The 24052-nt window shown below is 35.1% G+C and overlaps 2 protein-coding genes and 1 long non-coding RNA gene across 3 annotated transcripts; all 3 read left to right on the top strand.

Moving 5' to 3' along the window:
• The first annotated feature begins 6236 nt into the window (after positions 1–6236).
• LOC138879852 (secreted RxLR effector protein 161-like) lies at positions 6237–6704 on the top strand. The gene has a single exon (XM_070159491.1). It carries the CDS (start codon positions 6237–6239, stop codon positions 6702–6704), a length of 468 nt encoding a protein of 155 aa, XP_070015592.1.
• A 2821-nt stretch (positions 6705–9525) lies between these two features.
• Positions 9526–12547, top strand: LOC138880443 (uncharacterized). The gene is made up of 2 exons (XR_011403090.1): positions 9526–10295; positions 12140–12547. It is a non-coding gene; the product is annotated as an uncharacterized lncRNA (long non-coding RNA).
• Positions 12548–17246: 4699 nt separating this feature from the next.
• Positions 17247–23883, top strand: LOC104246492 (protein mak16-like). The gene is made up of 6 exons (XM_070160451.1): positions 17247–17343; positions 17582–17659; positions 17737–17844; positions 19503–19621; positions 19721–19818; positions 23580–23883. Exons 2-6 carry the CDS (start codon positions 17608–17610, stop codon positions 23611–23613), a joined length of 411 nt encoding a protein of 136 aa, XP_070016552.1. The 5' UTR covers positions 17247–17343; positions 17582–17607; the 3' UTR covers positions 23614–23883.
• Positions 23884–24052: the final 169 nt, after the last annotated feature.

Raw genomic sequence — 24052 nt, 5'->3', positions numbered from 1 at the left:
GAATCATACATATCCCTTCGATTTGAATCTTTGAGGTATCTCTAAAATCACATTACCTCTCATCGTTTTATTAATCTCCACAAACTTCTCTTTGCATCCACATATATGATTGCTTTCTCCATTGTCCAAATATCACGAGTTGCAATCATCTCTGTCTTCTTCCTTGAGTGCCACCAACAACGTTGACTCAGCTTCTTCTTTCTTGTCGTCAACAAGGTTAGCTTTTTCTTCAACATTGCTACGACATTCCCAAGAGTAATGGCCAAATTTATGACAATTATAACACACAATTTTTGATTTGTCATACCTTTGTCCATTATTTTCTTGGTAGTAGCCACGTCCTCTTCCTCCTTTATGTCCACGACCACGACCTCTGAATGTTTGGTGGATTTTAACTCCATTGTTGAAGTTGTTTCCATTACTTCTTCCTCTTCCATGACCGCCACGACCTCTTCCTCGTCCGTTTTCCCGATAGCTTGTTTCACCTCCATTATCCTTGAAGGATGCCTGAGTTTAAGAAGTCGCTCCAATGGCACTTCTTGTCTCCTTTTGATCTTTTCTTCGTGGGCCTGTAAAGAACCCTCCAATTGCTCTACCGTCATAGAATCTAAATCTTTTGACTCTTCAATAGAACACACCACAAAATTAAATTTAGGTGTTAAAGTGCGAAGGATCTTTTCTACCACACGGACATCTTCTATGTCCTCCCTGTATCTTCTTAGTTGATTTACAATAGCCTTCACTTTTGAAAAATAATCCGAGATGCATTCGGATTCTTTCATTTTTTAAACTTCAAAATCAGCCCTTAGAGTTTGAAGTTTTACCTTTTTCACTTTGTCAACTCCTTGAAGAGAATTTTGTAAAATCCCCCAAGCTTCCTTTGAGGTGGTAGCATCTGCCACCTTCTCAAGTATAGCATCATCCAAACATTGGTGAATGAGCGTAAGAGCTTGTTGATCCTTCTTCCTTGTCTTTGCCAAGACCTCTTTTTCATTTTGAGGCAGCGCTTCCTCATTCTCGGGTTTTGCATACCCTCTATCTACGATTTCCCACACATCCTGAGTGCCAAGAATGGATCTTATACGTAGACATCATTTCTCATAATTATCTTTTGTAAGATGGGGGTACTGAAAAGACAACGGACCATTATTCTCCATGGCTCTGATACCACATTGTTGGGATAAAAAATAAAAATCTCGCCCAGGAATAATATTCACGGCAAATAATAATAACACAAGAGAGTAATAAAGACACCAACTCTTTTAATGGGGTAAAATACAATACCCGAGCGGAGCAATATAACCACTATAATATTACAACTTGGTAGTGTCAAGAGACTACTACAATTTTGAAAGAAATAACACTCTTTATTTAAAGACACTTCGCTACAATATTACTACCACTCACTATTTATCTCACAGACAACAATCTGTGAATTACTCTCACTGCTTTGCTTTCTGCTTAGCTTCTCTCATTTTTTTGGGTATGTCTTCAATGAGGAACGAATAGCTCCTTTTATCGGAATAATTTTCACCTACCCAACCAATCTGATTGGTTCAAAATTTACAAAGTCCAGCTGCCCAAACTTTTGCAAATTTTTCAGCCTCCTATTTTGTCTTCTCCAACTTTACCACATTTTTCTTTATTTAGTAGGTGAGGTATGGACCCCACACAACAATGGTTTAAGGTACGTTCCTGTTAATATTTCGCTACATCGACTCCGTGTATGTGTTTAAATATCAACATATGGTATCAGAGCCTCTCTTTAGCCGGTTGTTCAGTGTTTTGAAACGGATCATATTTGATTTGGAGTTGTGATCCAAAACCGTATAATGAAAAGGAATTGATAAACTCATTAACAAAAAGCTTCGACAGTGCCCTTATGTTCGGTTAAGACTTCTGTATTAATTTCTTATTTGACCTATGTATTGATCCTGCCATGTCATGGGCAATTTCAATGTGTTTGTTTGAATTCTATGAAGCACTTGGCAATGAATTATATGATCCTACCGTGTCAGTTTTGGATCTCGGATTGTTCAACGTATTTGATGTGATTCTAGAATAACTTTAGACAATCTATCTTTGGTAATAGATTTTGTTAGTTTATGATTCTAAAATATTCTCCATGTTATTTAGCAGTTAATTGGCAATAAATAGATCTTCTAGCAAAAAATGTCAACGGAGATGTTTGAGTTGATTAACATAGTTCAAGACTTCGTAAAATATTTGTATGCAATAATAGTACTGTTGATGTTTTTTTCTCTCACTTAAAGCATTTACCAATTATCTTCATCTTGTATCACCTCCGTTCATAAGACCATCTTTTTTATGCAATTGTGATCTACAATTGAATTATGATTAAAAGCTAATGTTTTGCAAGAAATTGCAACTATTTGTTTTACTTCCATTAAAATTATCCTTATAATATCTAGATTAATTATAAGCGTTAATTTTGTTTATGGGCTATAGAAGATTGGTGCTCATTTAATTTGTGTGCCTATTTTGAAATCAATCAATATCCTATATAATTTGATTGTTTGAACAAATCATTATAAAATGTCATTAGGAATTTTCTTTTATATCGCGTATTTAGGTAGTAGCCACAACATCCTGAATACTTGATATAAAAGAAATTAAGTTATTTAATCACATAAAGTTTTAGTGATTAAAAATTATAATGACATCTATTTAGTCCAGTTGTCTCATTATAATAGTAACCCGACCCTACAAGGAGGTAACTATTTTGGTGAGATTAATTGGAATGAGATAGTAAACCTTTCAGTTTAAAATTATTTTATGCCCACAGGTACAGATTAATTTTATGTGTTTCGGTTTACTAGTCTAATAAAGTAAAGTAAATTCTATGCATGGGTTGCAACCTCTGCCCACAGAAGGGTCTAGAATTTACTTAGAATCGGCATTTTACGCGATTCACTTTTGATGGATTGTACTTCATATCTTATGTATGTTTATATTTGTTTTGCAGTCTTCACCGCTTTTCCTATTGCTATTTTTAATGAGAATGCTCGAATTTCAATGCTTTTGGGTGGCAACTATGCCGAATAGAAGGAGAAAGTCCTTCTCACCTTAGGGTGCTAGGATCTGGACCTGGCACTCCGTGTGGAAGAATCACCTATTCTCACGGAATCAAGTACGCCAGAGGCTAAGGCTAATTATGAGCGGTGGAAGCAATCTAATCGCTTAAGTTTAATGCTCATAAAATCCCACATAAGCCAAAGCATTAGAGATTCTATCCCTAATAGCAATAAGGTCAAAGCTTACATGAAGGCAATTGATGAACAATTCGTAAGTTCTGACAAGGCATTGGCCAGCACCCTTATGAAGAGGCTCTCAAGTATGGCTTTTGACAGAAGTCGTACAGTGCGTGAGCACATTATGGAGATGAGAGACATTGCTGCTAAACTCAAGTCCCTTGAGGTTGATATGTCTAAACCATTTCTTGTGCTTTTCATTCTCAACTCACTTCCTGCTGAATATGGTCCGTTCAAGATTTCTTACAACACACATAAGTATAAACGGTAAATCAATGAACTTTTGAACATGTGTGTTCAAGAAGAAGAGAGGTTGAAGCATGAGACACCTGAAAGTGTTAATATGGTGACTCATGATAAGAGAAATGCAAAGAAGGGCAAAAGTGTTCCCATGAAGAAGAAAAACATCTTTGACAAAGATGCTTGCCATTTCTGTAAGAAGAATGGACACTGGAAGAAGGATTGCCTGAAATACAAGAAATGACTTGAGAAGAAAGTTAATTTTACCTTTGTATGTTATGAATCTAATTTTATTCAAGTTTCTGATAATACATGGTGGATTAATTCTGATGCTACAATTCACATTGCCAAAATCATGCAGGCTTTTCTAACTCAGAGGAAGCCGATAGAAAATGAACAATACGTTTATTCTGAAAATAAGACACATTCAAGTGTGTAAGGCAGGGGGACTTAGGCTCATTTTAAAGGATGATTTTCACTTAGATTTAGAAAATACCTTTTATGTTCCAAAATATTCTAGAAATTTAATTTCTCTTTCAAGACTATCGATTAGTGGATATGATTTGAATTTTCATTATCCTTCTATGAAACTTTTGAAAGATAATAAAGTTATTGGTTTTGGAATTTGAATGAAAATTTATATAAACTTGAGCTAGACCCCACATTTGAATGCAATGCTTTAACTTTGCATGACAAAGAAATTGGCATTAAGCGATATATTATCAATGAGAACTCATCAAGTCTTTGGAACAAGAGATTGGGACACGTATCTATTGATAGAGTCAAAAGATTGGTTAATGATAGAGTTTTAAAAGCTCTTGATTTTTCTGACTTCGCGACTTGTGTGGACTGCATAAAGGATAAGCAGACCAACAAATCAACTAAATGTGCCAAAAGGAGTTCTCAATTGCTTGAGATTATACATACAGACATATGTGGACCTTTTCCTACCCCTTTCTTGAATGGTGAGAGGTATTTTATCTCATTTATTGATGACTATTCTAGAAATATGTATCTCTATTTTCTGTTTAACAAATCAGAAGCACTCGATGCTTTTGAAGTTTACAAAATAGAAGTAGAGAAACAAACTGGTGCTCAGATAAAAATTGTAAGATCTGATAGGGGTGGAGAATATTATGGTAGATACATAGAAAAGGGACAAGTTAAGGGTCCATTTGCTGAGTTCCTTGAAAGTGAAGGGATAATTGCCCAATATACCATGCCAGGAACACCACAACAAAAATGGTGTGGCAGAAGAAGGAACCGGACATTAATAGATATGGTAAGAAGCATGATTAGCATATCAAGTTTACCTTTATCCTTATGGAGTGAAGCCTTAAAAACCGCCGTGTATATTTTAAATAGGGTTCCATCCAAGGTTGTTCTCAAGACACCTTTTGAGTTATGGAAAGGATGGAAACCTAGTTTAAATTATTTATATGTTTGGGGATGTCCAACTGAAGTGAGGTTTATAACCCACAACTAAAGAAGTTAGATGAAAGAACAATAAGTGGTTATTTTATAGGCTATGCAGTTAACTCTAAGGGATTTAAGTTTTATTGTCCTTCTCATTTTCCTAAAATTGTTGAGGCTAGAAATGCTAAATTTCTTGAGGAACATGAAGAAAGTGGGAGTGGTTTGACTCAAAGGGTGGAATTGAAAGAAATAAGGGAACCACCTGTGGTACTTTTATACATTGGGAACTTGAATGTTGCTCAGAAAAATTCTCATAAATTATCTAAACAAGAACAAGTTCAAGATCCACCACCACTTGAAGAACCACATGAAGATCAACCCGTTTTACCTGAACCCACTGAAGAAGTGTATGAACCTGTGGGAGTAAGAAAATCTTCACGAGTTCGAAAATCAGCAATTTCTAGTGACTATGTAATATATCTCCAAGAGTCTGATTATGATATTGGACTAAAAGATGATCCATGCTCGTTTTCACAAGCCATGAGTGGAGAAAACTCCACACTTTGGTATGATGCCATGAAAGAAGATTTAGAATGTATGGCTAAAATTAAAGTCTGGGATCTCGTCGAATTACCAAAAGGATCATCTACTATAGGTTCCAAATGGATCTTTAAAACTAAAAGAGATTCATGTGGTAATATCGAACGATATAAAGCTAATCTTGTAGCTAAGGGTTTTACTCAAAGGGAAGGCATTGATTACCATGAAACCTTCTCTCCGGTATCAAAGAAGGATTCATTGAGAATAATCATGGCATTAGTAGCTCATTTTGATTTAGAGTTACATCAAATGGATGTGAAAACAACTTTTCTAAATGGAGATCTTGAAGATGAGGTATACATGCGTCAGCCTGAAGAATTTTGTGATAAGGACAAAAGTCACCTTGTTTGCAAGTTGAATAAATCTATTTATAAGCTAAAGCAAGCTTCCCGCCAATGGTATATTAAATTTCATAATGTTGTTTCTTCATTTGGGCTTACGGAGAACACCATTGATCAGTGTATATACCTTAAGATAAGTGGGAGCAAATATATTTTCCTAGTCCTATATGTGGATGGCATTTTACTTGCAAGTAGTGATTTGGGATTGTTGCACGAGACTAAACAATTCCTCATCTAGAATTTTGAGATGAAGGATATGGGTGAAGCCTCTTATGTCATTGACATAGAGATTCACAGAGACAGATCCCGAAGATTACTTGGACTGTCTCAAAAGGCCTACATTTAAAGAATTCTGAAAAGATTCGGGATGAAGAACTGTTCACCTATAGCAGCACCTATAATTAAAGGTGATAAATTCTCATTGAATCAATGTCCACAAAATGCATTAGAAAAAGAGCAAATGAAAGATATTCCCTATGTTTCGCTTGTTGTGAGCCTTATGTATTCACAAGTCTGTACTAGATCTGATATTGCTTTTGCGGTAGGAATGCTTGGTAGATATCAAAGTAACCTTGGTCTTGACCATTCAAAAGCTGGTAAAAGGGTTTTGAGATATTTGCAAGGAACCAATGATTTTAAGCTCACATACAGATACTCTGACTCATTGGAGGTGATTGGATATTCAGACTCTGATTTGGGTGGACGCAAAGACACTAGTAAATCTACTTCAGGATACATTTTCCTTCTTGCTGGAGGTGCCGTATCTTGGAGAAGTGTCAATCAAACCATTGTTGCAACATCCACAATGGAAGGTGAATTTATAGCATACTATTAAGCTACATCACAGGTGTTATGATTGAAAAACTTTATTTCCGGCCTTAGGATTGTCGATTCCATTTCAAGGCCATTGAGAATATTATGTGACAATTCAGCTGCAGTGTTCTTTTCTAAGAATAATAAAAGTGGAAGCCGAAGCAAACACATCGACATAAAATACTTGATGGTTAGAGACTATGTGAAGAAGCAAGATGTGAGTCTTGAGCATGTTAGTACTACTTTGATGATAGCTGATTCTATGACTAAAGGTCTACCGGCTAATATTTTCAAGGATCACGTAACCCATATGGGTCTAAGTAGCTCAATTTAGCCTTGCTTTGTTCTCCAACAGTTTGTCTAGACATTATGTTTATTTTGATATACATGACAGTGCACACTTTGGTTTTCATGTATTATTTTGTGATCATTGGATCAATAAAGTTGGACTCGAATGACTTATATTAAGTTCATTCATAAAGTTGTTTGACACTTTGTTAGAATGTATTGTGCATAGTAATACATGGAAGGAAGTGTTTGTTTAAAGGCATGACCGCCATAATTCGTGTAATAATATGTTCTAATTAAAGTGATTGTTCCATAACTTTTAGTTGAGTGATAAAGTCTATGGTCATATTATATATTTATCTCTCATAAATGATTATCTGATTTTGATATGTGGGCCAAGAGGGAGAATGTTAGAAATTTACCGTCTCTTCTAAAATTATTTACTTTGTCTCCCAAAGGAAATAACATATCAGATAATATTCTATGGTTATGCATATATGTAGTTTTTTTTTATGGAAAGAAATTACCATATATTAGGAGTCCCTAGGGTAATTATAATTTCTGGAGAAGTCCCTAGGGCTGAAGTATTTGCCTAAGAGTCCCTAGCCTACCTATAACCTGTGACTCCATCCTACGATAGGCACATGCTAGAAGACTAGGTTTTCTACTAGTGGTTTCAAAGACGATTCTCTGCTTGAACAACAATGGCTAAAGGTACGTTTCTGTTAATATTTCGTTGCGTTAGCTCCATGTATGTGTTTAAATATCAACAATATATTCCATTAATGTACGTGACCTATCCTCTTCATACTGAAAGTCTATCATATATCATTAGGTTAAGATGTTCTATAATAACTTGTAAATTGCTATAACAGTTGTAATTAGGATATCTAAAGTAAACTGTAGAGTATGTGGAACACAAGTACGTAATCTAGTAGCCAAGGTGCTCATGCTATTAATTGTGATGACAATTCAGCTGTTCTGGACACACTTGTTGGAAAGAAAGAAAAAGAAAAAAGAACTCAGAAGTCAGGCGGGGCCCACCTGTATGGGAATCTTAGGTGACGTGTTCAAAATGGTCGTTTTCTGTTTTTTCTCACCCTACCCGACCCGACCCAACACAACCCGAGTCCAATTCTATCGGGCCAAGCCAACTCTATAAATAAGTAGTAAAGGGATCCTTACATAGGCTTGAAGAGCAATCGACAAAAGAGCTTCTTCAAAGCCATTTTCATACCTCTCTAGTCTCTTCCAAATTATCTAAAGACACAACCAGAGGACCCATTCCAAATAGTATGGTTGGTCCATCCATTAACTCCCGTAACGTTCCTCTTAAATTCCTTTGTAGTTATGGTGGCAAGATTATCCCCCGTCACACCGATGGCAAACTCCGTTACTATGGTGGTGAAACTCGTGTCCTCTCCGTTCATCGTTGCATTTCTTTTGCAGGTAATTTATTATTCTGTTCCTGATGATGAAAAGCTATTTATGTTGTTTATAAAAAATTCACTTTCTCTGTTTTATTTTATATGATGCTTTTCTATTTTTTTTTTAAATAACATATTTTATATTCTAATTTTTTTATAAAACTTTTATTGTATCCTTTTTTTTTTTGCTAATTAAAAAAGTTTATTATTAAGCAGGAAATTAAGAAGTGTTATTACAGTATGAGACTATGAGACTGATCTTAACAATATAGCCCCTATTGTATTCTTATTAACATGTTGTTTGTGTAAAAATATCATAACTTTTTTAAAAATAAAAGTTCTTATTAAGAGTACCTTTTACATGTGTTAAAAAATGTTTATGTTTTTAGACTATATATGAACTCAAATACGAATTGTATAATTTTTTTTATTCTTTTATTAAATTTCATATTTTTGCGGAAAAATGGAAATAAATATTGATGTTATTGTTGTTTACAGAGCTAATGGTGAAGCTAGGGGAGATGTGTGGAGCATCAGTGAGTTTAAGGTGTCAATTGCCAAATGAAGATTTAGATGCTCTTGTGTCTATCACATGTGATGAAGATCTAGCCAATCTCATTGAAGAATATGATCATGCTTCAACTCTCAAGATCAGAGCTTTTTTGTTACCACCTAAATCTACAAAACTAAAACTTGTATCTCCTCCACCTTCCATTTCTTCCACCTCATCCACCAACACCACCATTAGCAATCATGATGCCACGTCACCAGACTCATCATTTTCTTCCACATCTGCTAGTCCTTCTACTACCATCAACTCATCAAAATATCAAAATTGTCCAAAATCATATAAAGAGACATCATATTTAGAGACATCATATTCGTGCGTCCGTCATACTAGAACAAGATCATTACCGGTGATGTTTCACGAGAAAGTTGCCGGAAAAGTTCCTCAATATGCTTACCGTGGTCATGGGAATAATAGTGGCCATATTTACTTGATTCACCATGGCCCCACTGGCAATAATAGCAACTACTTTCCACGGACAAGGGAGAGCAAATCGGACTACTCGGAATATATATACTTTTATAAAGAAAAAGAAAAAAGAAAACCCCATCAAAAAAAAAAATAGAGGATGGACGAATATATAATATATTTGATGTAAGAAGAGTGTATGTGATTAACAGGATTGGTATATATTTTTGTGTCAATCCGTTCTTAGCAAATTCAATTGAAATATAAATGAGTCCCAATTTTTTGATAATTCACCATTGATATATAGTACTCTGTGTATGGTGCAAATTTTTGGGCACATTGGTTATCAATAATATGACTATAATTTCGGTATAAAATTCAGTATTATTTTATAATTCGTAAAAAAAAAAAAGGAGGTCAATTTTTCCTATTGCCAAATCCTAGAAGTGATCGAGTCATCATGTGTGATTCTCTATCTTCTTCTTTACTTGTACACCTGCTGATACTGTCAGATGGATCTAGGATTTTAGTTCTATGGGTTCAACATTTAAAATTATCTGTTCATATGTACTATTTATTGCAATTTTGTAATTTTTTGCACGTAAATTTATGTTCTGCATTGAAAGCACTGGGTTCAGTTAAACCCGGTAGTTGTATGCTGTATCCGCCACTAGATACTGTTTATTCCCGTATTTAATTTCCTTCCCTTCTGTAATCAATTTTACCTCTTTAATTAATATTTTGTATATCTGTTCATTTTCTCTTTGTTTGTATATTGTACTATGATATATATCGTCTCTTCCTTTTGTTTCTTTTGCTAATTAAGTATCTATCTTGTTTTGTGTATTGCAGGTATAGGATGAAATGCAATTAACGGGAAATTTCTAGTGACCTCAAGATCGATATTAAATGCCGCACATAGGTGATTATCTGAACTGTATTCCTCCAAGTTCATTTTACAAATTCGATACAAATAATTGTAACATCTATAAATTCTTCGTTATATTTACATAATTAACTACTCCATGTAACTGCTAAATCATTTGCCTATAATATGCGAAAATTATATTTTAGATATTAGGATATATCAGCATTGATTTTCGGAAATCCCTGTATTTCAATCATCTTATGGTGCAACTTGTGCTTCGTTTGATGTGAAATTCACTAGAAATTAAATTAAGACATAATTTCCCTTACTGAACACCCTTATTATGGATTTTAATAGATAATAGCCCGAAATTGATAGAGCAATATTAGTCAGTCGCAGACCCTTATTATAAATTTCAATATCTTATGATCCTTCACAAGAAATAAGAAATTGCGCATATATTCATTAATCCTAATGGTCAATATAAAATTTCTTGTGGATAATCTCAATTTAAGGCCAACATTTTTCCTAGACAACCAACTTTCGCGGCTTTGTTCTTCCATTGAAATTGAGAGGACCAAAACTTTGTTCCTAATAAGAAGAACCTATGAAAGAATCATGATATTTAGCCTCGTATTTTGTCTTACTTTAGTTTATTGCAAAGGGTGATATTTAGTTGCTTGGTGATAAAAACATTCCTGGCCAAGTGTAGCAACGGGTGGTTTTCGTTTATGAGAGGGAGAGTGAAGAAGAAAGAGCTTTGGTGACCAAAAACTCCAAAATGAATTCAACTTAATTGGATTTATTGGATGTGGCAGTTAGAGGGAAATAAATATTTGTTATTTTTATAATAATTTTGAAAACTTTATTGAAGTAAAGAAGGTGGTGTCATCACCATGGGGCCATGACAGTTGTAAAAGAAAGGGTCCATTATTTTCAAACACATTGAAAGGTCCAAATATTATACTAATATAATTAAAAATAAAGGATTTATAAAAAGGAAAAGAAAAGAAAAGGACTTTTTGTCTTTCTTTTTGTCCTATGAGATCTGGAGGAATAATGTCTCCATAAATTATGGAGTTAGCCACTCCACAACCCATTCATGTAGCACTCGAAGGGAAAAGATAGAATTCAGACATCAAATCAATAAAGCAAATATTTATTATTAAAAATAGAAAGAAAAAAAAGAGGAGAGAGGAGGAAGATGGATTGATGAAGATAAAGAAAAAGTGGTTTAAGGTTAACCTGCCCCACCACTGCCTCATCTTTTCTGCTCTCATTAGAAAGCAAAAGAAGTTTCGAATTCTCTTTTGACTAAGATGGTGTATGTCTGCATCAAAAACCCATAAATTTTTAAGAAAGAGATCATAATTTTTGTGGGGAAAAAAAAAAGAATTAGGAGGGACACAATCTTTTAAAAGTTTTTAGTGGAGAATGGTGCAGAGATTATTTAGTAAGCGAATTGTAGAAGTTTGGTTCAAACAAATAAAATGGTGCGTGAACATTCTCCTGATTGATTAGTAACTAATAGGACTAATTGTTAGGAAACAGTTGCTTCTTTTATTTCTTTGGGAACGGTCAATCAATGAATCTGGATTAATTATGAATATGCCAAGCCTTTCTTTTACAATATTGAAACCTTTACAATTAGTTCTGAGTCAATCATTTCGGTTATTCCCAAAACTGTTTAGTATCTCCACAGCTTTTGTGAAAAGAGAGTCTCCGAGAAAATAGATCAAGAATATGAGGCACATATATAAGTTATAATTATCCTACAAGTTTTTAAACCTTATGCTATTTAAATGTATATGCCTACAGCTTCTACGAAGTTTGTAAATACATGCGCTCTGTATTGGTAGAAAATAAATTCACCTTATGGACCAATGTTATGTTGACAGGTGGCATGGGTGTCGAAGCAGTAAAGAAGAATGATGTGCAGAGAAGATATGAGTAACACCCACGGTATCGCCTACAAAAATAGTATGCATGTTAGTTGGAAAAGAGGAAATAGGTATGAGGTTACAAATTAAGGATATTAGAAGTCACATAGATAAAAAGATCATTAATAACCACGAATATGGAAAGAAGTCAGTTGAATCCCAAATTATGCGCGATTGATAATTACCACTTTAACCATTACAAATCACCCGCATAATAGGCAATTAATGTAATAAATATTAGTAACATGCAGATATTAAATAGGGCAAGCGGTTATCAATTGTACCCTTATATAAATCCTCTTTCTATATCTTGTATCCCCCGAGAAAACTACAAGGAAATACTATTAATTGGCAATATTCTTGTTATTCTCTGTCATTAGAAGACCTTGTTCTTTCCTATTGAAAGAAAACAACAATCATTAATAAGATTTCTATTTCCTTATTCTCTATCTTATTTTCCATTTTAATTATTCTTTTATATTAGGAAAAATGAAGTAAATTTAGTTATTATAAACCCGAAATATTCTTTTATTTTCTTTGACTGCAATAAGATTTTTTTTTGTTAAACAACTTAGTTCCATTACTGAAAAATCTAACAATCTTTTCACTTTCCATTTACATACTTTGTCTTTAGCAACAAATTATGACTGGAGCTGATCAAATTACTCAGCATGGGGATGGACTAGGAGAGTCTCCTCTACTCAATTTACCCACACATTCTCCACAATTCACGAGAAAACTCACCAATCAGATATGCTAATCATAAAGTTGGCTAAAGCGGCACAGATACAAAAGTTGGAAAAAGAAAAAAAAGTTAAATTGTTGCGTCTCCGAAACCCGGAGGAAGAGAACTGCCCGCGCTCCTAATGGAAGTGCATAGATCTGTCGATGGCTCAACATTTTGGCCCTCATCAGTTTAGCCTTCACCATCTTCGTTTTTCGTTTCCTCTTCAGTTCTCGAAGTTTCAGAATCCGAATCAGAAGAATCGGAAACATCAGGCTCTGCCAGGAGACCCCTTTTAGTAGCTAACTCAAGCTCATGGGCCTTAGCGATTTCGGCATCAAAGTCAATGATACCCGCTTTGGCCTCTTCCAAGGTTTTTCTCCTCATGTTGTACATAACATAAGTTTTCTCAACAACGAGGGAAGCTGCTCGGTGCTTAAGTTCTTCCTTGAGTTGGGTTAACTCGGCATAAAGGTTTTCCTAGGCGGATCTAACGGATCTGAGGCTAACATCAAGGTCACTGACAATTGAGCTAAAGAGCCTATTATGCTCAATAGTATTCCTATACTTCTCCTCCAACTGCGCATGTTTCACCCCACAGCATCAAGCTCTTCAGTTTTGGAGATCAAGCTTGCCTCTAAGTTGGTCAATCTTTCAGCAGAGGCTGCTTCGCGGTCGGTTGTAGCAAGAACGACATTATGGACTTCAACCCATTTGGCCCTGACTTTGCCAAATTTAACCCTCAACGGGCCAATCTCTTGGCTAAGGGTTACCACTTCTTGCTTTCTTTGCTGCAAACGAGTCTCTAATACAACGGCCTCAATAGCTTTGGTTTCCAATTCTGAGAGGTGAGCAACAGTTTGCTCCCTCTCGGCCAAAAGTTGATCCCGTGCGGAGGTAAGTTCTTCCTTTTCCCGAATCAACCTTTGGAGGCCCTCCGAAGCAAGAAAGTTGGCCTACAAAATAATAAGGGCAAACTCACGATATTTTTATGTAAAAACAAAAGAAATAACAAAGGAAGTAAAAAATCTACTGATGCGGCGTTGTGCATGGCATTGTTCAACAAATACTCTCCCGACAGATCTTGTATCTTTTCCCAATCTTTCTCTGAAGACAAAGGCTTCTGATAGTTAGCAAGTTCCATCGGCCAGCATAGCAAATTGCATCCGGTGGAGATCAAGAGAGTAACACTCCTCCTTCTTTGTAGATCTTCTGAGGGAGAGCATAGTTTTGTCCCAAATTCCCGTGAACTGGGGACCGGGGGAGAAGGACACCCTTTTCTCGGGCAGATGCTGCCGGTGGAGATGATTTAGCAGTTGTTGGTGGAAGAGTTGACGAAGGTGAAGATGATGTAGCGGTTGGGCAGATTCTTCATCCGCATGTTATATCTCAGACTTCGTATATTACTTGTTTGTCATATCACATGTTGTTGTTTCCTTCTATATATGATACAGTTTGGGCTGAGTTCTATGAAATGTGAGCCATTGAGATTTGAGCGCTTGATGACTGATGTGCGCTATAGAGCCATGTTGTGAGTTATATTAGATCGGGGTGCACATCCTAACAGATTAATATTTGGATCAGGTTGTACATCGCAACAATTATATTGATTATTTGTTAGTTGTTGGGCAAGGATTCGCCCCCATGGAGTTTAATATTACACTGAGTGCAGGCACATTGATATATATATATGTATATATGTATATATATATATATATATATATATATATATACAACAACAACAACAACCCAGTATAATCCCACTTAGTGGGGTCTGGGGAGGGTAGTGTGTACGCAGACCTTACTCCTACCCTGGGGTAGAGAGGCTGTTTCCAAATAAACCCCCGACATCCTTCCCTCCAAGAACTTCCCATCTTGCTTTTGGGGAGACTCAAACTCACAACCTCTTGGTTGGAAGTGGAGGTTGCTTACCATCAGAGCAACCTCTCTTGTGTATATATATATATATATATGTGTGTGTGTGTGTGTGTGTGTATGTGTGTGTGTGCGCGCGCACTTTGGTGATGAGCATTTGTGCCAGTCACCCATACAATACTGAGTGTGGTTATGTGTGTGATGGTGAGGGAAATTTGTGCCAGGCACCATGAGTGTGCCGAGAGTTAGTGCACTTAATGATTTCACTGTGATTTTATTGACTTGATATGTAGGCATAGAGATGTCTTTTCATTATGCTAGCTGGTAAATGAAATATCTTATCTATTGTTAAAAGATTGGAAATCATCGTTTCCTCGATAAACTCATATTTTAGAAATTTTGGTGAAAGATTGGGCTTTGACTGTTATACTTAGAAATCATGTCTCTTTTTTTTTTCCTGTAATTGCGAATGAGCTGAACATGATATCTTTTGGGTTATTTACTTTTACTGTATTTATTATATTATAGATTGTTATTGATAATTGGTGTTGGACCCTGACTTTCTTCCGAGCTAAACAATGCTTTTAGTTCGAGGTTAGGTTTGTTACTTATTGAGTACATGAGGTCGATTGTACTCCTACTACACTCTGCACTTTATGTGCAAATTCAGGTACTTCCAAGTATGGTGATTGCTAGGTCGCACTGGTACCAGCTTGTGGAGACTACGAGGTAGTTGTTGTGTCATTCATAGACCTTTAAGTTCTCTTTTATTTATTTATGTTATCATTGTTCTATCGTTCAGATAGTGTGTACTGAGGATTTGGCTATGTATTTTGAGATTCTGTAATGCTCATGTTCCCGTTAACATGAGATCTTTTAGATGGTTATAGTTGTGTTATTGTTGGTTTTTCTCAGATAATTTATGGTAATACCGTTGTTGAGATAATCAAGTTATGTTATTTGATCAGGTTTTGTTATTTGAGTTTTCTTGTTATTGTGGAATTGTGGCTTGCCTAACAAGCAGTGTTAGGTGCCGTCACACCTCCCGTGGGAGTTTAGGTCGTGATAGTATATATATGATTTATTACTCTAAATGTCGAGTGTATACATTATATGTATATAAGTAGTATATGTGACATAACTTATTCATATATGTATATTTTATCAAATATATACTATTAATATATTATTATTATTAAAAGCATATACCAACAACAATATACCAAATCTTATTTTTCAAAAACTGATTTTAGCAAAAGACTGTTATTGGCGGCCATTATAATATCCACTTTGTTTCACAAAAAAAAAAGGGAGAATAAAGGGTTTCTTAATGAAAAATACTATTTATATACGAAATTTTAAAAATAATTTTTTTCTATTTTTGAGTAAATAATATTTCATATTACCGAAACAAAAGCATATACATATCAAATATGATGGTGGGGCGGTTTTCTAGCTTCATTTCAACTTTTTAGAAAAGATTGTTATTGGAAATTAATCGAGAAGCTTAATTTATTGAGAGGGAATAGGATTTTTTGGGTGTCTCACATTATTGCACTAAAAGTAGGGGTGCTTATCGGGTAGATTAGGTAGATTGGAAGAATATTTACGCTAACAGTTTGACTTATCAGTTATTATTTTATAAATATAATAATCCGCTAGCCAATCAATAAGACATCGGGTAGATTGGTATTGGATTAGCGATTATCGAGCGATTTATCGGATTATCGATTAAGGAAAAAATTAGAGTAAAGCATCACATCTTCTTTATCGTTGCAATGATTCTGGATGAAGTAAATGAAGCCCATTGTATTGAAAACTAAACTAATTGACTAAGATTAGAAAATAGAAATTGAACCCAATAAAGGCGCTCTTCAAAGTTAACTAAATGAGTAAGGCTAAAATTTCTTGTCTTTGCTTTGTCTTTGTAAATCAAATTCATTCAGAGATAGAGTGGATATATTATTTGGGCAACGAGATTATCCACCACCTTTAGCCTTTTCACCTTTAGCTTAAATTATATACTTGTATATATAGAAGCAGCAAACTAGTAGTACTACTCTGCCCCAACTAACTTAAATTCAATCCTACATCAAGGTCTGCATCTGTTATCGGATCATGATGGATTCCATATACCTTGGACCGACCAGCAAATATTACTTTATATACAATTATATATAGATGTAAAAGTATAAATATAAATATTTTAACGGGTTAACAGTTTATCCGATAAACAAATTGAGTAATCCGTCCTTAAATCGTTAAGTCGTTAATTATAAAATTGTAATAGGTTCACCAACTATTATCAATAAGCCAATAAGCTAATTTTGCGGTTCGATTAACGATTACGGTTAGGTTTTGGACCGCCCTAACGAAAAGTAAAAAGAAAATTCGTTGTCGTTAATGTTAATAATCATGTAAGGCAAAAACTTACCCAAAACTGGAGCCCAAATTCGAAGAGCTTAACATTCTTGCCAAAACCCTGCTTTAACTCTTGAGGAGCCAAAACCCTCACCTCCGTCTGCAGTTACGCTCTTCTGCTCTTTTTTCTCTGAATCAAACTGTATGTCCTTTTTTCCTTTTATCCTCTTGCAGTAATTCTTGATAGTAAGACAAAATTTTATTGAAATGTACTGTAATAGTAACTGTGTTTGCGTCTCTTTTACATGTTCATGTATGTTCTTATTTGCATTACATGTTATATTATAGCTCAAAGTTGTGATGATATACCAATTTTCTTACAAAACCTTTCTGCAGTTAAGTTATAAAGAGTGAGTGCGTACTCATTGTCTCTAAATTAGGGTTGAGTGAGAAAAGATGCAGCACGATGAGGTCATATGGCAAGTTATCAGACACAAGCATTGCAGCTTCATGGCCAAGTCAGATCTTTTTCTTAATTTGATTCTCACTTAATTTACCATTTGTTTCTCATCTTTTTCTTTTGAAATATTGACAGAATTGAGACGGATATTTTGTCGAAATCCATATAATGTTACTGGGATTTGCAATCGTAGCTCATGTCCTCTGGCTAATAGTCGGTATGCCACCATTCGGGATCATGATGGTACTTATGCACAGCTTATTCTTGTCATTCTTGAAATGATATACAAGAGGCTATAGCTTTTTTTTTTTTTTTTTCCCTTCATTTTTAAATATAAGAAAATGGTTGTAATCGCGATCCTAGGGCATACAAGATGTATGAGTCAATGGTTTGGCTGGCTGCAATTGGAAAATTGTTTTATTTATGATCATTAATGAATAACTTTGCTGCAATAGAAAAAGGGATTTTTACCTATTGGTTTGTGTTACTTGTACCCTTCCATTCCTAGAGAGTATTTTATACTAGTGTTAAATGCTAGGTTCTAGTTGAAGATGTTTCTTTGGTTGTGAAGTTTTACCCCTTTTGTCTGGCCAATTGACTTGGGGGAATTACCATATACTTGGATTATATTGATTTATCATTTTCGTCTGGGTTTTAAGCTATGAATCATGAGGGTAATTTAACTTGAAAGAATTACATGAAAATACAGTTGACCCAACATCATAACAAAATTTGGCCCATAATTTTAAATTTTACCTGACCTAACCTATGTTGTATATATTTTGAAAGCGATTCCATTGTCGCCAGCAAACAAACTCGTCTAGATCTGAAACACAAGCAACCACCTTTTCATGTAATTCTTGTCTTTTCACTTCTGCAGGAGGAATCATAAATTTTTGGTGAGATCTAATTAGCTTGACTGAAAATTAAGTTGTTGATGTTGTAAGAAAATTGCGACCCTGTGTCACCTGGTTGCAATATAAGAAAACTGAAAAGTAAAAGTCCACCATTGAAGGCCATTCAAAGCGTCGCTTTCAAAAATAGAATTTTTTGAGTTTATTTGTTGTTTGGATTGGGTGTTGTTCCAATTGACTGAAAATATCAAAAGGAATTCAAAATTTAAATTTGAAGTGATTTGGAGTAGATTTGAGCAAATTTTGAGTTAAATTTCAGAAAAAACGCAAGGAAGAAGACGAAGTCAGTTTTTTGTATAATTATGTATAATCTTGTATAATAGTGTATATGAGTGTATAAACACAACTTCTTCCACGATTTTTCGATTGCAATTTTTGTTCAAAACCAGTCCAAATCTCCATTAAATGACTTCAAATTTATATGCAACCTACTTATACTATTTCTAACAAGTCTAAATAACACCTACTCCAAATTTCTCACAAAATCAAATTCGAAATTTAAATCCACATATTTAATTAAAAATCTAATTTTGACCACCCAAATGGATTTGGTTTGTTGAACTAATATTTGAGTCACAGTTATTGATTCAAAAATTAACTTAAAAGCTTGAGCAATCATTTTTAAAAATTGAATAGTAATTTCGAGGACCTATTGGAGTTGGATATTGAATCTTAGCCTATTATTTTTGGGCTAGTTGGTTGTAAATTAATATATGGGCTATAAAATTGAAAAGTATGGAGCCCAGTTGTTTTTATATGATTTTCATTTTCCCATTTAACTTTTTCTTGATGGGATAAGCTAATATGGTCATCCTAAATGTTCTGATATTCATTGTAAGCTGTCTAAAGAATCTACAGTCTGGTTTCATTGGAGGGTTCTCCAAAACTGCTTGTTTCTGGTTCTGTAGTTTTTATTAATTACTGAATTTTTGTAGGAGGAATTAGAATTTTCTTTTGGATCCTCTGAATTGTTTTTGTGCTATGCAGGAGTGTTCTATTTGTACATGAAAACAATAGAAAGGGCTCACATGCCAAACAAACTTTGGGAAAGAGTTAAATTGCCAAGAAATTATGAAAAGGCTCTTGAAATCATTGATAAACATTTGGTAATGAAATAAACTTTTTTTTTTTTTCACTTACCGCTGTATGCTTGTTGTTCTTCAAAGCAATAACTTCCCTCCTTCCCTCTCTCTCAACTACCACAGATGTACTGGCCAAAGTTTCTTGTCCACAAGGCAAAACAAAGATTAACAAAAATGACTCAGATGCGAATAAGAATGAGGAAGCTTGCTTTGAAAACAAGGTTCGGACCTCCCTTCTCAAAAATTTGGTTTACAGTTAAAATTCTCTCCTAAACCCTTAAATGTATATATGGTTGGTGATTTATTGTCTCGAGTTTACTTTTTAATCTTACTCTTTTACGGTCTTGAGCATTATTATAGAGGAAATTTGAGGTGCATGCTTGAAAGTTGTACATTCTTGTATGTTTTACAATCTGGCTCTTCATGCCGTTTCACCTTCTCGCATCCTGGCTTCCAGAAGAACCAATACAAACAAGTAATCTCTTGGCTTGTTAATTAGGCAAAGGATGAGATGACTGCTAGATGCGGTCCAAGTAGACTTGTAGTTAGATGAACATTTAGGCGTGGTAAGCTCAAATTTTAATATTTGTTCATTCAGGAGAGAAAGAGGGTGTGATGTTCCATAAGAGCCTCTGTTTATCACATCTTCAATAGCTATACCAATGCACTGCGATATTGGATAACATACACCCAATGTATGCCGAATCATAATTGTCCCATCTTATCCAGTTAGAATAGTTTAGCTGCAGCTTTTACCCACGATGAATGTACTAGGTTTTAACTTAGTCTCTGGCATATGCAGCTAATCGCATCCTCTATGTAAACCCCCCTTTTCCATAATCCTACTGCCTTCGTATAGCCCCCTTCTAACCCTTTTCTTCCGTCTTTCCCAACACTGCAACTTCCTAACTGTTCTTGTGGTATCCTTGGTTCTCCTAAGCTGACATGCCTTCCCCATCCACTCGGTTGCTGCATCTCCCCATTGTTATTTCTCATAAAAATCTCTTGTCCACTGTCCTAAGTAGTTCATGGTCTTCACTCTTTCCCTCCTTGACTCAAAAACCTGCTTCCCCTCTATCCCATAGCACAACTGTTAGAATACCTCATGGTGCTGGAATTGTTTCTGGAATCAGGGTGGAGGGATTTTGCTAAATAGACATACTGTCCCCCTAATTTGGGCCCTTAACACAGGAAGCCTAAAATTGACGGGCAATGAGCTCAATTACCATTTCAGATCACAAGTCTTGTGTCAAGGATGCAATGCCATTGACTTGTAAAACGCAGACTGTTTTAAATATAGGGCATAAATTGCATAGCAAATATGGAAGTACCATGCAAAATTTTCTTGGAATTGCACTGTATTTGCTATTTGCAGGGACTCGTCTCTCATTTGACTAGAATTAGATAGTTCAAATAACCTTCCTCTATGATAGTATCCACAGTCATTGCTGCTGCAAAGGCGGGGGCATTCTTTTATTCCTTTCCAGTCTAGATTATGTACAACATATTATATTTTTTACGAAGGCGGTGTCCTGGCCAGATTATGTACAACATAATCACCATAGCTGTAATGAAACTATATTCTTCCAGTTAGTAGTTGATGTGAGCAGGTGATTTTTGCCCAAAGCAAATTATTCCCAGAAATTCAAACAAAACAATTTCTTTATTATTTTATAGTCTTTGTGAATTTTGGTGTCATTTTCTGCTAATTGTCGCATTTATATGTGCATTCTAATTCATATGAAAAATACAAAAATATGCATTTGCGTTTAGGATTTAATTCCATATTTTTAGTATTAATTAGATGTTAATTTGTTTTAGAACAAAATATGAAGAAAACAACAAAAATAGTTCACTTTTGCATTTTTAATGGTTTAATTGTGAATTCGTCCCGAAATAGTTTTTAAAATAATTTTAGAAATCAATTAGTGAGATATTAGGACTTTAGTTTTAATTGTTGCAATTTTACAAAATCAGAAAAAATATACAAAAAATAGATAAAAGAAACAAATGAAAAAAAAAGAAAAAGAAAATAAAAATAAATAGAGAAAGGGATGCCCACGATTTGGGCCATGCCCAATTCATTTCTCCCGGGCCCAACATTTTTCTTCCTTCCCGCGCCCCGAGCCCAATCCAACTTACCAGGTCCGGATCTTCAAGAAATCCAAACGGCGTCGTTTCCCTTCCCTATTTGATCTGAGCTGTCCGTTCATCATAATCCTATGGTCCACAATCATTTCCCTATCCCCTTATAAATGTCTGAAGCCAGGACAAACCCTAGAGACAGACAACTTCTTCCTCGTACTCTCTCTAAGCCCCGCCGGAACCCCCCCCCCCCCCCCGGCGAACACAACCTATGCCGTTGACCACCAAAATTTCACCGTAAATTCTTCTTCCCCTCCTCTTTCCAACCCTCATGGTCATCTCCCTCGAATCTTTCCCTATCTCCTCGGATCTTCGATGAAAGATTCTCCGACCACGACGAGACCTACCCCAAATAACACCAAATTAACACCATGTGACCGCCTGGGCTTCCTCTACCCAACCCCCATGGCCTTGTATCTCGAATCTGTCTGGAAAAGCTCGAATCTCAGATCGAGGGTTTCTGACCAAAAACCTAAGGCAGGATCTCCATGATTTCGGACCCTAACAACCCTAACCATGTGTTTTCTTATGAAAACACAAGGTTAGGGATGTTAAGGGTCAGAAATTTCGGGGATGTGGAAAAATCATTGGCCGGAGCTCTTCGTGGTCAGTGAGTTCGTATTGGTATTTTTCTTTCATCTTAAATTTCTCTTTCCTTTTCTGATTTTCTGCATGTGTGAATTCCTTGTTTAAATGTCTAGTTAATTTACGTTTTAATTTTTGTCAATATTGCTCTAATCTTGTATCCCGATTTGATTAAGTCTAGTTGTTTGTTTGAATATGTTCCAATTCCTGATACTAGTTCGATTTATAATTTGTTAATTTAAGTTAAGTTTTACTTGAATTAGTTTCTGTTTTTCTTTTAGTTAAATAATAATTAGTTCATGTTTGGCTTTAGTGGATTAGTTCTCTAGCTAGTTCTAATTAGTTTAATTTGTTTTGGTCTGATTAAGGCTGATTTGGATTCTTTGGGAAACTATAATTGGTCCGTTTAAGGCTAACAGAGGGTTTGAGTCAGTCAGTTAGGGGCTTGAAGCTTAGCTTGTTTGGGTAGTAATTTCAGGGAGGGAATAAGGGTAGTTTGGGCAGGGGAAAAGGGTAGTTTCTTTAAGAATAGTAATTTCCAAAGTAGGGAAAGGTTAGTTTAGGAATTGTAATGGGTATAGGACCTTCTAGAATGGGGTACAAGTGTAGATTTCAGTAATTGTGATGCATTTACTTGTTTAGCAAGTCAAGAATAGAGGGACTAAACTGAAATAAGGGAGGGACTAAAAAAGAAAACCTAAAATCTGATTTACCCTCTTTTGTCACCTATAAAAGGGCATCAAATGCCTTGAGGAGGGGTCTCCTTTTTTGGGGGGAGGGGAGCCAAAAATTCACTATTTCATAGCTAGTTTAGCTTCCAGAAAATTTTCCTTTCTAGTTCTAGATTCAAAGTAGAAGTTAGAAATTCAAAAACCAAAAAAAAAAAAAAAGTAAATAGATTCATAAAAATTCAAAAACATGTACTGTTTCATTCAACTATGAAATTGATTTTCTAGTTTTAGTAGCTGAGTTACAAATCTCAGTTCCTTTTCTGGTGATTTGAGTATTCAGAGAAATTTCTGGTTGTTTCAAGTAATATTGGGGTTTCAGTCAGTCTGTTTTGGTTCCATTTGTTGAGTTTTCGAGTTTGGGGTGTTCTGGTTGTTTAAAAATTCAGTGTTGAGTCAAAATTTTGGATTCTGAGTTGCTGGGTTGTTGATTCCTCTGTTTGGATTGCTGAATTTGCTCCTGAACTATACTGTTGCATTGCAGCTTCTGATCCATTCTTCTTCTGTTTCCTTTCAAATCTCAGGTACACGTTCTCAGCCTGTGTTGATGTAATTTGAACATGGAATACAATTGAAGTTCATGGTTGTCCTGGAATTGCAATACAAAAACGGATTAAGTTTAGATATTTCCACATCTATTTGATATTCACAGTTGTATTAATTGAATTGTATATTCTAGACATCTAACTGCGCCGTATAACTGTATAGTTGATATATGGCATATAGACATGGTGTATTGTAACTAAGTCATCATGATGGTTAACTTTAGTTTTAGAATGAATGCTGTTAGTATAGTATATTATGGGTTACAGAAAAAATAAAAATGAGGCATCGAAACAGTAGTATTTTTAAACAATGTCTTTGTTGCAATTGTTAATTTTAACAGGTGTTTGTTAATGACTAGTTTGTGAGTTTTAGTGCCTTAGTGACATGATTTAAATTAGTATGATAAGTTCAGGATTACATTTGGCTTAACTTATCATTTTAATAATGCTCA

Source organism: Nicotiana sylvestris, chromosome 10 (genome assembly GCF_000393655.2).
Source record: "Nicotiana sylvestris chromosome 10, ASM39365v2, whole genome shotgun sequence".
Classification (NCBI taxonomy): Eukaryota; Viridiplantae; Streptophyta; class Magnoliopsida; order Solanales; family Solanaceae; genus Nicotiana; species Nicotiana sylvestris.
Note: the sequence above shows the minus strand (reverse complement) of the source record. Positions and strands in the feature narration are given on the sequence as shown.

Excerpts from the sequence above, each read along its gene's own strand:
- LOC138879852 (XM_070159491.1), top strand. The coding sequence starts at position 6,237 with ATGAAGAACTGTTCACCTATAGCAGCACCTATAATTAAAGGTGATAAA.
- LOC104246492 (XM_070160451.1), top strand. The coding sequence starts at position 17,608 with ATGAGGTCATATGGCAAGTTATCAGACACAAGCATTGCAGCTTCATGG. Across the intron at positions 17,660-17,736 it reads CATTGCAGCTTCATGGCCAA|AATTGAGACGGATATTTTGT; the intron begins GTCAGATCTTTT and ends AAATATTGACAG. Across the intron at positions 19,622-19,720 it reads AAATCATTGATAAACATTTG|ATGTACTGGCCAAAGTTTCT; the intron begins GTAATGAAATAA and ends CAACTACCACAG.